This window comes from Eretmochelys imbricata, chromosome 2, assembly GCF_965152235.1.
Source record: "Eretmochelys imbricata isolate rEreImb1 chromosome 2, rEreImb1.hap1, whole genome shotgun sequence".
Classification (NCBI taxonomy): domain Eukaryota; kingdom Metazoa; phylum Chordata; order Testudines; family Cheloniidae; genus Eretmochelys; species Eretmochelys imbricata.
Window position 1 is genome coordinate 58,831,379 of NC_135573.1, and position 16,584 is coordinate 58,847,962.

At 40.3% G+C, this 16,584-nt stretch overlaps 1 protein-coding gene across 10 annotated transcripts in view; it reads left to right on the forward strand.

Moving 5' to 3' along the window:
- NCOA2 (nuclear receptor coactivator 2) overlaps positions 1-16,584 on the forward strand; it is a 255,379-nt gene that overhangs the window by 152,001 nt on the left and 86,794 nt on the right. For 9 of the 10 annotated variants that reach the window (XM_077810162.1, XM_077810156.1, XM_077810159.1 and 6 more), the window contains one exon: positions 7,193-7,365. In XM_077810162.1, coding sequence (XP_077666288.1) covers positions 7,193-7,365 — 173 coding nt within the window. Of the gene's footprint in view, positions 1-5,332; positions 5,529-7,192; positions 7,366-16,584 lie in introns of those variants that run through there. The other variant, XM_077810166.1, reaches the window with a different exon arrangement.

Consider the following 16,584-nt stretch of genomic DNA (forward strand, 5'->3'; position numbering starts at 1 on the left):
GTTCATCTGGGACAGACTAGAGTAGAGCTTTTTGTTTCAAGTCCTATCAGAAGTTTTCTGTGGATCAAGTGATGATAAAAAAAATAGATCTTTTTGATCTGGCATTATGGATGATTCCAAATATTGTCTGATATTTATCTATCCTTAACGAATACAGTTTGATTTGGGTTTATATTAAGACTGTCGATTAATCGCAGTTAACTCATGTGATTGACTAAAAAAAAAAGAATCGCGATTAAAAAATGAATCGTGATTAATCGCACTGTTAAAAAAATAAAATACCAATTGAAATTTATTAAATATTTTGGATGTTTTTCTACATTTTCAAATATATTGATTTCCATTACAACACAGAATACAAAGTGTACAGTGCTCACTTTATATTATTATTTTTGATGACAAATATTTGCACTGTAAAAATGATAAAAGAAATAGTATTTTTCAATTCACCTCATATGAGTACTGTAGTGCAGTCTCTTAGTCATGAAAGTGTAACTCACAAATGTAGAATTTTTTTGTTATATAACTACAGTCAAAAATAAAACAATGTAAATCTTTAGAGCCTACAAGTCCACTCAGTCCTACTTGTTGTTCAGCCGATTGCTAAGACAAACAAGTTTGTTTACATTTATGGGAGATATTGCTGCCTGCTTCTTATTTACAATGTCACCTGAAAGTGAGAACAGCCGTTTGCATGGCACTTTTGTAGCTGGCATTGCAAAGTATTTATGTACCAGATATGCTAAACATTCGTAGGCCCCTTCATGTTTCAGCCACCATTCCAAAGGACATGCTTCCATGCTGATGATGCTCTTTAAAAATATAATGTGTTAATTAAATTTGTGATTGAACTCCTTGGGGGAGAATTGTATGTCTCCGGCTCTGTGTTTTACCCGCATTCTGCCATATATTTCATGTTATAATTATGTTGGATGATGACACAGCACATGTTCGTTTTAAGAATACTTTCACTGCAGATTTGGCAAAATGCAAAGAAGGTTCCAATGTGAGATTTCTAAAGATAGCTACAGCACTCAACCCAAGGTTTAAAATCTGAGCGGGAGAGGGTATGGAGCATGCTTTCAGAAGTCTTAAAAGAGCAACACTCCAATGTGAAAACTGCAGAACCTGAACTACCAAAAAAGAAAATCAACCTTCTGCTGGTGGCATCTGACTCAGATGATGAAAATGAACATGCGTCGGTCCACTCTGCTTTGGATCATTATCGAGCAGAACCCGTGATCAGCATGGACGCATGTCTTCTGGAATGGTGGTTGAAGCATAAAGGGGACATATGAGTATTTAGCGCATCTGGCATGTAAATATCTTGTGACACCGGCTACAACAGTGTTCTCACTTCAGGTAACATTGCTGCCCGCTTCTTGTTTACATTATCTCCTGCAAATTGTAAAACTTGTTTGTCTGAGTGATTGGCTGAAGTAGGACTGAGTGGACTTGTAGGCTCTAAAGTTTTACATTGTTTTGTTTTTGAATGCAGTTACTTTTTGTATATAATTCTACATTTGTAAATTCAACTTTAATTATAAAAAGACTGCACTACAGTGCTTGTATTAGGTGAATTGAAAAATACTATTTCTTCTAGTATTTACAGTGCAAATAATTCATAATTAAAAATAAATATAAAGTGAGCACTGTACACTTTGTATTCTGTGTTGTAATTGAAATTAATATACAGTAACTCCTCACTTAAAGTCATAGAAATATAGAATAACAGAGTTGGAAGGGACCTGTGGAGGCCATCTAGTCCAACCACCTGCCCAGAGCAGGACCAATCCCAACTAAATCATCCCAGCCAGGGCTTTGTCAAGCCTGACCTTAAAAACTTCTAAGGAAGGGGATTCCACCACCTCCCTAGGTAACGCATTCCAGTGTTTCACCACCCTCCTAGTGAAAAAGTTTTTCCTAATGTCCCAGTTAACGTTGTTTTGTTATTATGTTGCTGATCAATTAGGGAACATGCTCGTTTAAAGTTGTGGAATGCTCCCTTATAACGTTGTTTGGCAGCCACCTGCTTTGTCCACTGGTTGCAGGAAGAGCAGCCCGTTGCAGCCAGCTGGTGGGGGCTTGGAACCAGCGTGGACTGGCAGGTTCCCCCATCAGCTCCCCACTCCCCTAAGTTCCCTGTGTGGCAGCTGCCCAGAAGGCTATCAATTGCTGGCAGGTCAGCTGTCCCTCCCCCCACTGCCATGTGCTGGTCCTGCCCTCTGCCTTGGAGCTGCTCCCGGGAGCCTCCTGCTTGCTTGCAGGAGGGGGGGAGAAAGAAGGAGGCTAATGTCAGGGTGTCCCCCTTCCCCCTTGCTCTGCCCCCCACTTATCCCTTCTCCATATAGAGCAGGGTGGGGACATGACAGGGCTCAGGGAGGAGAGAGCTTGCTAGCCGCAGCTGCTGTCTCAACTTCCTAATATACTTAAAAGGGCAGTGTACTTAGAGTGGGGTCAGCAAACTTAAAGGGGCAATGCACATCTCTCTCTCCCCCACACACAGGATGTGTGTCTTGTCTGCCATGCTGTCTCCCCTCTCTCCATTCATGCAGCCTTGTAGAGTGTGAGGCTACATTAACAACAATGTATTAACTCTTGAGGGCTCAGCTGAATGCTAGTTCATCATTTAGCAGTAAGGTATCCCACCCTCTTCCACCCTCTAACTTCACCACCTCAACCGAGCTTCACAGTCATCGTTGCTGTGTACAGTATTGTGTGTGTGTATATATATTGTCTGGTGAAAAAAATTTCCCTGGAACCTAACCCCCCATTTACATTTATTCTTATGGGGAAATTGGATTTGTTTAACATCATTTTGCTTAAAGTTGCATTTTTCAGGAACATAACTACAATGTTAAGCAAGGAATTACTGTATTTGAAAATGTAGAAAAGATCCAAAAATATTTAAATAAATGGTATTCTATTGTTTAACAGTGCGATTAATTTTTTTCATTGCTTGACAGCCCTAGTTTATATAAACTGAGAGTATGGACTGCAGTTGGCTCACTAGTACTTTTGTTAAGTTGTTTATGTCATGAGTCTATAAGAGCTGCATAAGGTAAGGTCTTTTTCAATTTTAGGGAAAACAGCTTCTTTTCATAGGTTTGTGGAAGTTTCTTCCCTAACGGAATGGCATTGAAGGTACCCCAGAAGGATACCTTATTAAATACCTTGTAAACTTCACCTGCAAAGCCATCAGATCCTGGAATTTTACCACTTTTTATTCTTCCTATTGCCTCTAAGATTTCCTATTGTGTTATTTCTTTATCCATAGCACATTTTCTATAAATTTAACCAGTTGGGGTTAATTTTCCTATAAATCTCCCCTTTTTTGTTTTTCTTAAAAAAACTTTTCCTTAAATGTATTCCTTCCCAAAAAACAACAACCCCCAAGCAAACAAACAAACTCCCCTTTTTCCTCCTTGGTGTGCTGTGTCACAATCACTTCAATGGTGGACTCAGACTTCAGGCTTCCAACCTGCCCGTCTTGTGACAGTCTCACCGACCCTTTTAGATTGTTACAACCATGATTAATTTTGAGCCAGTGAGAGCTGTGTGCCTGACCAGAGCCCTGTCCACTGATCCTTCTCAAGAACAAGAAAATCCATGGACATTCTGCTGATATTATGTATGCCGGACCAATCTATGAAAGACAGTTTTGACCTAGAAGAACAGGCATCAATCTCTTAAGATGGGACCTTCTACTTCCAAGTTTCAATCTCTCTGTGTCCCTATCAGCCAGGATCCAACTCCCAAGACTGGTATAATAAGAAGTCGAACCTGGCAACATTGACAAGTCAAAACCCATGGCTGCCAAAGACCACCTTAGCACCTGTGGCTACTCCAAAGCACTAAAGACTGGTATTGCACTGAGACAAGATAGATCACAGCAGTGGACCAAACATTGTTCCTGGCAACTATCTTCTTCTCCAAAGAAAGGGAAAGCCTAAGAAGATCTGTTTGCCTTCACTCTGTTCCTGAGAACTGAGCAAAGCCCTTCGATGCTACAGAAACAAGCAACATTGGTTCAGTGTTTGGCTCACCACCAAAAGGCCCTAGGGCTGCTTTGATACCTACTCAATCTGGTACTGACTCCGCAACTCTTAAAATGTCAACTCAGCACCCAGTAGCACTTCTGGACTGTCCACATATATCTCAGAACTGGGGACAAATTCTATAACCAGACCCAAAATCTCACAGCACCTAGGAGTCTACATGTTGGCTGCTAAGTGCTAATGGCAGAGAATGTTCACTACAGATATGAGAAATTCTATTGCAAAGTACGAAGCCCTCCACAAGTAGAATATATTGTGGAAAATATTCATCGGTTAGGAAGTCCCCCTCTCTCTTAGGCATCTCAACATCATCCTCATTGGTCCTATGAGGCGTCCCTATGAACCTTTTTCTGAATGTTCTCTTCACCTTCTTATTCTCAGAACTGCCTTTTTTTACTGGCTGTTACATCAGCCAACTGGGTCAGTGAACGCCAAGCCCTCATGGCTGGATCCTGCTCCTTCTACCCTGTTTCACTGAGACAAGGTCATGTTGAGACCTCATCCTAAAGTTATTCCAAGAGTTGTTTCAGATTTCTTTTAAACCAGGTAATTAATCTTCTAGTGTTCTTTTCAAAATCCCAGTCTTTCCTAGCGAAATGCAGATGTTTATTTATAGGACAAAGTCTTTTAGACTTTCCCTCAGTCTTGTTTGTTGTTTGAAATAGTGCTGCTAAAGGGCAAGTCATCTTCTCTCAGAGAATTTCTAAATGGATTACCCAGCTCACTTCAATCTGCTACCACATGTCTGGCATACCCCTGCCACCAGACATTAGGGCACATTCAACTAAAGCTCAAGCTATCTTTTATGCATGTTTCAGAAATATTTCCATATTTGAGATCTGCAAGGTGGCTACTTTGAGTAGTCCCCTCTCACTTAAGCTCTGCACCTATGACTTGGCTGCAAGATCAGGTACCAGCTTTGGGACGGCAGCATTGAAATCATTTAGTTAGTGGCAGCTAGGACTCTTCAGTCCCACCTTTCCGATGGGGGTACTGCCAGTCACCTACAGTGGGATCCACATGGACAAATATATGAAAAGAAGAGAACAGTTACTTACCTTGCAGTAACTGTGTTCTTCAAGATGTGTGTGGGGACCCCGTGACCTACCCTTTATGTCTCCTATTTCAGAGACTCATTTGCTGAGATTCTGAATTGGTGAGGGAACTGAGGGACTGTTGTGGCCGCTGTGCCCTTTATACCCGTTGGCTGAGGGGCCTGGGGGCATGCAGGGCATAGGGTCAGCCAGGGCTGATGAAAGGAAAGGCGGGGACAATTTTATTGGGGCCCTGCGCTCAGAGAATCGGCCAAAATATCTGTGTAAGTAAAGTGAAATGGGGACAAGGGGCCCAAATTTACCTCCATGGGTTTGAGTGTAGCCCCCACAGATGCTGCTGTTCAAAGATGCCAATCTCATGCATGCACATCTAGCGTGGGAGCCACACAGACAAAAGAATCACAGTTACTGCAAGGTAAGTAATCAATCTTTATATTTTTTTCTTATAGGTAATAAATAAGTCCACACACTTTTCACACTCATTAGGCAATGGCCAACTAAATTCTTATTCCAGCAGGGAGTCACTACACAACTATTCCATTCAGACAAATCTAAGCTGTTGACCCTTGTAATAAATCTAATATATTTTTCCCCGCTCATGCAAAGGAGGTACAGGTCATGTTGCTATCTGGATAAAGACGGGGTAGCTTGAGTAAATAGCTTTCTCTGGCACTCACTATGAAGAGGAATTCTTCAGTCATTTCAAACTACAGTGTAGGATTTGCCCTTTTGTCTTTTATTGAAATTTTAGAGATTTTTGACATAAAATAATAAAAAATGACCTCAATTACCGTATATACACGTTCATAAGCCGAATTTTGTTTTTAGTAAAAAAGGGAAGCATCAGAGAAGGGGATTCGGCTTATGAATGGGTATAAAGAGTGGGAGAGGTGGGACACAGCGCCGCCCCCACCCTCACAAGAGAGAGGGCAAGGAGAGGCAGCAGAGAAGAAGGGAAGAGGCAGGGCCAGAGTCTCTCCTCTTCTGGCCACGCTGCTCTCCTCCAAACCTCCGAAGCAGCTATAGCAGCTCTGGGACTGGCAGGCTGCAGCCGCACCTCCCGGCTTCCCGGAGCAGCTCCGGCCAGGCCAGAGACATCCTCCCCGGCCCACCCCAGGTAAGGTGGGACGGGATGGGATGGGGAGAGTGTGGGGATCCTGGCCTATGGGAGGGATTACGTGGGGAGCGGTCATGTGGGGAGGTCCCGGGTTGGGGTGGGGTCATGTGGGGGGGTGGTCACAGGGGTTACTCCCCTAACCCCCAGCTTCTTCCGCCCCCTCCCCCCGCCACCCAAATTTCCCCACCGGTTGCTGTCCCCGCTCATCAGGGTAAGTTGCTGGTGTGCCAGGACATTTTGTTTACTTACGTTTACCTCCATGCCTGCAATGCTCGAGGTAAACAAATGGTCTTGGCCCGCTAGTGGCTTATCCTGATAGGCTGGGAGCCAAAGTTTGGCGACCCCTGAATTATAAGGTTGGCTTATGAATGGGTCATAAAAATTTGCCATTTTTACTTATCCATCTTGCGGGGGGGTACGGGAGGGGTTGGCTTATAAACGAACCAGCTTATGATCGAGTATATATGGTACTTTATTAAAACTGAAAGAATTTTAAAACCCAACTTAGTATTCAGCATTTATGCGAGTGGTTAATCATTGCCTTTCACATGGGTCGGACAATGGAAATAGGTTAGTTGGTTTAACTTTTGTTTCTGGGCAGTTTCACTTTCTCATGTACTAACAAAATGTTGTTTTCCTTGAATTCTTAACATGGCAGGGAGGTGCATTTGTGTTTTTGTTTAAATTTTTTTTCCATATTTTTTTTTTAAATTTTGAACCCCATCTCCAAAAGCTGACTGCTTGGGAACAAACAAGTGGACTTTTTGTTCACTTTTGAGCTAATTTGTTTGTTCTAACGTGGACATTTCTACTCAAGAAAGAGTAGGTCGATGAGGTGTTTTTTGTTTTATTTCTTTGATGTTAAATCTTCTTCAAGATCCTAATCTCAACTTTGAACTGTCAGTCATCAGAAGGTGAACAAACAGTTGTTAAAAATAACACATTTTAAACTCGTCTTTCAGCCCTAAAAGAAGCACTGAGAAACGTAATCGTGAGCAGGAGAATAAATACATAGAAGAACTTGCAGAGCTGATTTTTGCAAATATTAATGATATTGACAACTTTAACTTTAAACCTGACAAATGTGCAATCTTGAAAGAAACTGTGAAGCAAATTCGTCAGATAAAAGAACAAGGTAAGAAGACTAGTTAATTGGCTTTGAATATTTTAATTTCTTTGTTTATTTTGGGGTTTTTGGCAAGCCTGGTATTCACTTCAAATTCTCTTCAATTTATCTGTGGTTATTTAAATCACTAGTGAAGTAGGTAGTGATATAATTTAGGTGAAAGGTGTTAAATATCATTTTTGGTGGTGTCTAAAATAGGCTTGATATAAAATTTAGCCGCTGTCTGCAGGGTGGTGAGAGTGAGTCAGCCTTGTGTGTGTATTCATCTTCTAATGGAACTAAATTCCGTGGTATTTGTTTGTCATAGAGTTTAAAGTTGTAATACAGGTGAAAGAGTTGTAATACACAAAAGATGAGCTAGTTCAGCATAAGGAATAATCCAAAAGTGTGGAATATGAAAGTTTTCTTAATTCCAGTTCTTGCTCTCCTTTGCGCTGATGAATAGATGTTGTGGACTAAACTATCCCTGTCCCCTAAACTCTAACATCATATCCTGAACTACAATAGATTTAAAAGTACCCTAATCTCTAGTCAGAATTCCATTGTAAATGTTAGACAAGAGAACATGACAGTTTGCTTCCGGGGTTTGTCTAGGAGATCAGCTGTTTCTTTTCTTTTGTAATTTTTTCCTATTAAAGAAAAAACTTTAAGAAACAATGGCTTTAAATGTTTTTTGTGATGCCAGTCAATCTATGTTGGACAGGCTGGAACAGTTCCTTGAATGGATGGAGCCAATTTGTACTCCTGAAGTATGTGCATGTTGCTTTATTTTAGGGCTAAAAGGAGATTCTCTCTTTATAATCTGTTTTTGGAGACATTCTTTTAAATTCCATACCCTTTTATCTATATCTTTCACATTATCAATATTACAGGATTCACCGCTTTAACTTTCTTAGGGAAGGTAATGCTCCCTATTCCATATCAAGTGTGTGTGTGCAAATAAAGAGCTACACAGCTGTACATTCTAGGATGCTTAATTGAGGGAGACTCTGCAATAGAATCACCCTTGTAATAGATAGCTAGGATGATATGTAGTTTGATGCAACTGGAGATTGGATTAATGGAGACATGAAAATATGATGATGTCTGTTCTAGAAACCAGATGTCTTAATTGAGAAGTAAGATATTCCAGGATATGTGTTGCATTCGGTTTTCACCACAACTTGGGTGTGATCACATCTGTACTGCATAGCAGCAATTTTCTGGCGGCAGGAAACATTTTGTCCCAGTCGGTTTTAAGATATTTTTGTTGGTGCCACCAGAAAAGTTTTAAGAACAAAGAAACAGCCTATTAGTGTTGCAAAATGTTGTGATTCTATTATGAGCCTTGTGATATTGGATGATTTTCTTATAACCCTGACTCCTGAACCCTTCTGAATATGTAAAAATCTCAGCTTTCATTTAAAAAAAAAAAAATCCTCGTGGTTGTGGAGAAAATCTTGAAAATGTCACGAGTATACCCTAATGGCTCAGAAACCAGAGGATAAATACAAATTAGCCCCAAATTTAAATCTCCTGGATTTAAGCCAATCTTGTGATTTTGAGTGGTGTGATTTAAGATATTTTTAATATGAGGGATTGGTTTTACTGCAGATGGGATTCTCCTGAATTGGTGGGAGGCCAGATTGTAAAGACATTGAGAAAGCAAGTTTCCCACTGTCACATGCCAAATTTAATTTTTTGTTTCTCTCCATTCCTCTCATCACAGAAGTATCCACTTACAGTGTCACCAGAGTCTTTCACTTGCTGTTTGGTTTAAAAAGTTGAAACAGAAATACTGGAAAACTTTTTGTGCAATTCATTTTTTCTCCCGCATATAACAAATCAGGCAGTGCTTTGGGGAGAGGTGTCTGGATTGTGCATAGTGGAGGTGAAAGGTAATGGCCTTCAGAAAAATCAAGGGAGCCTAAAGAGAAAAAAATTAAAAATATATATTATAGAAATTAAACAAAGAATGCTAAAGGAAGAACAACTGGGAGAAATTAAGCAAAGCAAAAAGAGCTAGTAATATTTTCTGTTACTGACAAAAAGCAGTGTGAATCAACTATACCTCTGTCCACTCCCTTTCTACGTAAAGCACCTGAATGGCAGATTGTGTGTCCGTCGACAATGAAGTCGTTATATTTGCTTTGTCAGTAGCTATTTTTCTTATGAAATAATAATCAAATGAATGTTATTTTTTAATATGGTTTGATAAACAATGCAGCTTTGCCACCAGTTGTCTTGAATATTATCGTACCAATGGGTCAACCAGAATACAGTAATCCTAAATGCTATCTTTTAATGACAAAGAAAGCATTTTATTTCGTGTTTGAGTAACAATTTATCGCAATGACTTCTCAGAGCTGATTGCCACCTACATTTGATAGGGTGGTTCTGTGTGGGAGCCTGATTTGCTCTCAGTTTATTTCTGTGGCTAATAGTTGTGGCTGGGATAGTGCCCCCCAATTTTTTTTTCTTGTGGAGCTACCATCCCCTACGACGGATGGATGTGCCCCGTTTTCCACTTTTTGCTCCCTCTAATGCTTTTCTGACTCTCCCTCTCTCTCTCTTGCTCTCTTATTTTTATTAATGGTTTAAAATTTTATTTTTGGTTCTTATTTGCTCTTGCTTGGTGTCTCACTCTCCCTGTTCCCACTCAGCAGAAGATAACGTGCTTCTTGAAGTGAGGGGAGTCCAGTGGTAGCTCCATAAAGCTACTTGAATATGCTCTTACAGCTTGTCTTGATGCTATGGGAGAAGAGGTGAGACGTTTTGGCCTGCGGGCTGCTAGGGGAGCCTGCATCCTCTTCCATGAACATCCTTAGATAGATTAACAGATCAATGGATTTATGTATATAAGGTAATTTTGCGTCCAATTTCCTGATTTGCATATGCAGATATGCACTACTTAGTCAACATGAGATAACAGTAGAACAAAGCATCTACAGAAGCCCACTATGTACTTACTTTCCAAGCTCAAAGGCTTGATGTATAAATAATTGAGCAAACATTTCTGAGGCAGGCTAGAATATTATGAATAATAATTACTGCAACAAGTGGTAATAGTTTGCAGCCCTGGGGGAATGAAAGATATGCATTAAATCAGTTATCCTAGATGAGCTTGATTTGTTCCATGTGAGTCTTCACCTGAGAACAATTAGACTGCGTCTGTTGTCCATTTGAGCCTTTACCTAAAACTTATAGTTGTTGTAGAGCAGACTTTAATCCTTTCTCAGGGGTATTGCAAAACACTGAAATCTTCAAATGAAATTAACAATGTCTCAGGATCTAGAAATAGTGATTAAAGGACTTGCTGAGTATTCCTTTAAGTCAGATGATACTACAGCATTGATTTGAAGATTTCTGGATGGAAGCAAATTTATCTTGGTGGTACCTCAGTGGAAATGGCTTAATTTTTACTTATCATTTTAAGAAAGGCTGGAATGCAGCAATTGATTTACAAGGGACATTCTGTTACCAAACACAAATTACACAAATTAAACATAAAAGTCAGTCTCACGATACAGTACAAATATATCTCTGCCTAATATCACAGAAAGCAGGAACCTAATCAAGGCAAACATACTTAAGAGCTAATTATGATTTTAATTTTGCTTTAAATGCCTCATGTTTTTGGCAAGTACTTCATCATGTCAGACTGGGAATTTTGAGCTTTGGTTGCATTCATTATATAAATATAATAAGTTTTAAATATCTCCAAGTCTTACTAATTGATTCTGTACTTCTAAGGCCTGGTCTACATAGAGTTCTTGTACTGATTAGCTAGTTTGGTTACTGGTGTGATTTTACAGTGATATATTTAAAATGGTACACTTCCTAGTGTGGAAGCAGTTATACTGGTATATAAAGGTGTTTATACCAGTATAGCTTATTCCTCTTGAACTATACCAGAATGAGCTCCTTTATACAAGTATAACTGCACTCACATTAGGGAGCTGTATTGCTTTCACTGCATCTGCTTCAAAACTGGTATAGTTAAAGTGGTGCAAAACCTGTAGATAGACAAGCCCTAAGACTGAGATTAAAAAGATGCTGTTTCCTTATAGTCAAGCGTTTTTTATATTGTTACACTGCTGAACCCCCATAAACATGAACTTAAGTAGAGACCCTAAAGAGACAGCTGACAAATGTAAAAATGACACATTTATATTCAACAGATCTGTTCCTGGTGTGTATTCAGAGTTGGATTTAATTACTTTAATTAAGTTTTTACTACTTTTTATTCTGCAGACCCAATAAAGCTGAGAGACAGAATTGGATTCTGTTCCTCCTTGTGCATCATAAACAGAATTGCTTATTAAGTTCAAATTACAAGGCAGTCATTTACACCACGCAACTACATTGAAAAGCAATGGGTCGTACAGCTGTCTCTGAGGGCAAAATGTGATCAGTGGAATCTCTCTCACAGGTGATAAAGCACAAGAAAGAAAAAATGTAGCTTGATTTTCAGTTCCCAGGTTGAGTTTGCAGGGTGGGCAGTCAGAAAAAAAGATACTATTTATCTTTTATCCTGGTACATTTTATATGTAGATTATTGAGAGACATTAAATATGGACTGGCAAACAACATTTTTGTAGTCATGTCTTAGAAAAGAACGATATTTTAAACCCTTTTAAAATGCAGTATTGTACAGATTAGTTTTATTATAGCTTTCGTGACTACAAGTGAACATGTCTGTGTAACTAACTTCATTGGATCAGTCAAAAGATTTTGTAGGCTGTAGTTATTGCATGTAATTCTAGCCTAGAAACTAGTGTTCATAACAGTGGAGTATTTTTAGTACCTTGGAGGAAAAAGGGGAGCTTATGCAAGAAAACTTACTTTCCCTGTGAGGTCTCTGATTGATTGTATTATTCTACAATGATTGGACAGAAGATTGGGGATATCCAGGTAGGGTGAGAAATTGCATGCTGTGATTTCAGCAGGAAGATCAAGTAAAATATTTATTCAAATGAATCCCAAATGCAAATGTGTGTATGGTATTTCCTTGATTGTATATTTCTTATAAAGATAGGAGAACAAAATTCCCAGCTTATTGTACATGTATGATGTGAAAGGGTTATTGTAGATCAGCATATTGTGTTTAAATATTAACATTATTTTGGTATGTTGATAGAAATGTCAAAACACATTGTCTGTCATTTCGAGCCTAAATTAGGTGAATCTAAGGGCTAGCTGCCGTGGCAGCACTTTAACGTGGCTTGTGTGGTCACAGCACAGCTCTGGGAGACAGCTCTCCCGGTGCTCCAAAAAAACCAATCTCCCCTACCAGTGCTGGGAGCGTGGCTGCCAGTGCTGGTGCACAGTCTACAATGGCACTTCCTCGCGCTGAAACTTGCTGCGCTCAGGGGTGTGTTTTTTTACACCCCTGAGCGAGAAAGTTGCAGCGCTGTAAATTGCCAGTGTAGACAAGCCCTAACAAAGTATTTGCTCACACAGGTACCAGAATAGGGCTCACAGCAGTAATTGCACAAGTAAATTAGGTGCACATTTGCATATATTTTATTTGAAAATCAAGCCTTTGCTGAGGGAAGGGACTTTTGAGGACAGATACCACTGCATATGCAGAGCAACCATGACTATTTCTTTACTGGATTGTACTTAAGGAAGATATTGAGTAAAGTAGTACTTAAGGGATACGTCTACACAGCAAGCAGCAGCCTGCAGCAGCAAGTCTCAGAGTTTGGGTCAACCAACTTGGGCTTGCACTATGGGGCTAAAAATAGCTGTGTAGACATTGTGGCTCCAGCTAGAGCTCAAGCCCTGAAGCCTAGGGTTGGATGCGAGCTTCAGAGTCTGAGATCCATCCTGAGTCATAAAATCTGCACAGCTTTTTTTAGCAGCGTAGTGTGAGCCCTGCCAGTCTGAGTCTTTGGACTCAGGCTCTGAGACTCACTGCCACTCAGTGTGCAGACATACCCTCAGTGACTTAACAGTGTAAGTCCAATTTTCAAAAATGACTTAGGCACTTAGGAGCCTAAGTTACTTAGGTGCTTTTGAAAATGTCACCTATTGTCTAAAGACAACGTATCCTGGTAAAGGCTCTAAGGGCAAAGAGGAAGTGAACTATCAATGAAGAAGGCCTCTTCTCTCTGTCACTGGTTGTATAATACAGGCCAAGGCCCAAACGGAATCTTCTGATACCCAAGCCTTAACAAGCATGCAGTAAGATCTTCACTAAGAAAACCACAGACCCTTGCTCTGAGAATCTACCCACTCCCACTGGTACAGTAAAGTAGTTTTATGCTTAATCTTAAACCTTTCCCTCCCACTGCTGCAGGATCATGAGACCCCACCATTGATTGTAACCCTAACTGGATGATTAATCTGTGAAGATATAGCATCAGAAATGCTGCTTACCTCAACTGTAACTGGCATACCCCTCTCCCAGTCCATGACTGAGCAGATTCAGTCCATGACTGAGCAGATTTCCAAGAGGTATATGCCATTAGGAAGAAACAAGCAGTTTATATTGTAATGTTGTTGAGGGTCTGTGTTTCACCCTTAGTAGACGACACAAAATTCCTGCACTCACAAGGGATATCTTTCCTGGCCTGGTCCACAGTCCCAGATCTTCAGGCACCTATCTAGGCCTGCTGTGGTAAAAGCTCAGACTATATGAACATGACAGCAAGGAATATATTTTGATGCAGTTTAGTCTTGTTTTACACAAATTGTCAGTTCAACGTGCATATCTGTCATCAAATAGCTGCCTCCAAGATGAGAATGATGATACCAGGAAGCATATTGCTGCTGGAACTCACAACAGTGGGACATCCATTTATCCTATCTCATGTCCTGTTGTCCATACCTTGTTTTCTGAATTCTGTCCCATGCAAAACCAACCGGAAACTGCTGGATATTGCACGGCTGCCTGCATGTGGATCCAATGAATAATGGCTGGGAACCAGAAGCCAGACCATTAGTTGAGACTGACAGCAAGAGTTTTGCAGCCCAAGAGAGAAGATAAGGAGAGAACAAAGAGAGGTGAAAGTGGGTACGGAATCCAGCCATGAATGTATCATCATTTGTTCCGAGTGAAAGGATGCATTGGAGGGAGCCAAGAGGAGGGTCAGGTGGGAAAGAGGCTGAGCTGGTTAGGCCAATCCTGTCAGTGGGAGAGAGGCTATTTCAGACCTTCAATAACCTTGTGAAGCAAGCAGAATGCTAGTTCAATATCTGAACCTCATGGTCAGGAAGTCCAATCATACACCTGTGCCTCTCTGCAAGGAATAGGATGTGAAGGGTCTCAGGTTCTGACCCATATACCCAAATATGCTTCTGGGGACAGGCATGAATGGGTGTTATGTGAAGGGAGCAAAGTCATGGGTATAATCAGGCATTGTCATTGGGCTATTGAGTTAGATAGGACACCATGAAGGAAGCTCAGTTTACCTGACACTCTCCATGAGGGACTTTTGAAACAAGTTACATGATAATTTAATGTTATTAAATGTTTTTTTTTCCCCTAATCTCCCTCAACACATTTTCCATTCTTTAGCTCATTCTTTTCAGTGGATTTGAAGCAGTAACACCTAGGAAAAGTAATTTTGTAGTCTGTATTCTAGCCTAGTTGATACAGGCTGTCAGCACTGTGGTATGTGTTTTCCCATAGTGGAGGTTTTCTACGGTGGGACTTGCCTGTCCTGTTTTGATTTTCATATGCAGCAGGATGTTTGCAACCACATGCCTATACAGTGGAGGTCTGTAGTGCCTAGTGTCTGTAAGCACACTGTATGGCTTTGGTCTGGGTGTCCAAGAGCTCCACAGGATTATTGCTGATCTGGTGCAGTCAATTTAATGGCAGATGCCCGCATAGCCATCACCAGTCTGTGACCAGGCCGTATCCCTTCCTGTCCTCAAGTCCGATCTTCAGAGCATGGTGTGCAGGGACATTATCTCTGAGGCAGGCAATATGACCAAAAAGGGCCAGTCAGCAATGGCCAATGTTGACTTCAATCCTCTCGAGGTCAGTTCTCAATGATACATCCCGATTACTGATAAAATCAAACCATCTTATACCAGTAGCCACCTCTGGCAACTCATATAAAATGTCTCCAGCCTCCTGATGTCATGTTTAAGCAATATCCATATTTCACATCCTTATAAGAAAATTGAAGGTACACAGATTTGATAAATCTGTACTTTTGTGTACAGTTTCACCTTCTTGCTCCAGATCCTGTGCAGGTCTTTCATGGCTAAATTGGCTCTAAATGCACCTTTACATGTCAGCTTTGCCTCCCGACTTACAGCTGTCGCCAGCCTCTGCTGCTTTATTACTAGTGCAAAGTCCACGGAAGAACATTCGTGCTCAGCATGTTAAAAATCCAGTAATGAGCTGCATGGATATCAAGATGGTGATTATCAATCTAGCTGTTAATATCCACATTAGAACTGTCAGCTTTCATTTTCAAAAAAGCCTCACAAGTCAGACCCTGAATTGTATGTGCCATCCTGTGAACGAAAAACAAAGAGAAGAGGTTGGGAAAAATAGGGTTGTAAGAGCCATTGGACCTGCACACAAAACACAAAAACAAACTCCACCCTTTTTATTAATTAAAAGGCTGAATAAATACTTCTGTATCCCTAATGAATATTTTTTTGTGACTTTCACTCCGAACCAAGTGGATATTCCTATGCCTTCTTCAGTACACAATCAGAATATGTTTCTTTTCTCCAGAATTGGAAGAACAACACACTCATAAAGCCATACTGAATCAGGACTTTAGCTACTTCTTCTTTTAAACTGCCAGGCTTTGTATTTAGGCTCCTATTCAGCAACGTACTTAAGCTGGGGCCTAACATTAAGCATTTAAGAGGTGCCAATGAAGTCAGTGGAACTGCTCATGTGCCTAAAGTTACACATGTACATAAATACCTTGCCAAATCAGGGCCTTAATATGCTGACAAAAAATATGCAAATGGTTCTATGGATGAATTTGATCTATAAATTAAAGTAAATCACATCTGAGGTTTCAACACATTTAAAATTGACAGTTTTATCCATATTAATTTCTGGAGGGGGGAAATTGATTTAAAAAAAGACTTGTATGGCTGCTGTTCCATATATGCTCCTTACTTCCATGCTGATAGGGTTTTGTTTAATCCTGAGTTATAAGTGCCAAAGGAATTTGTTCTGTGAAGTAAAGCAGTTTATGTGTGAGTAAAATTTACAAAAGAACTGTTAGTCTTGCTGTCTTCTCTACCTACGGTGGAGCATTGAAA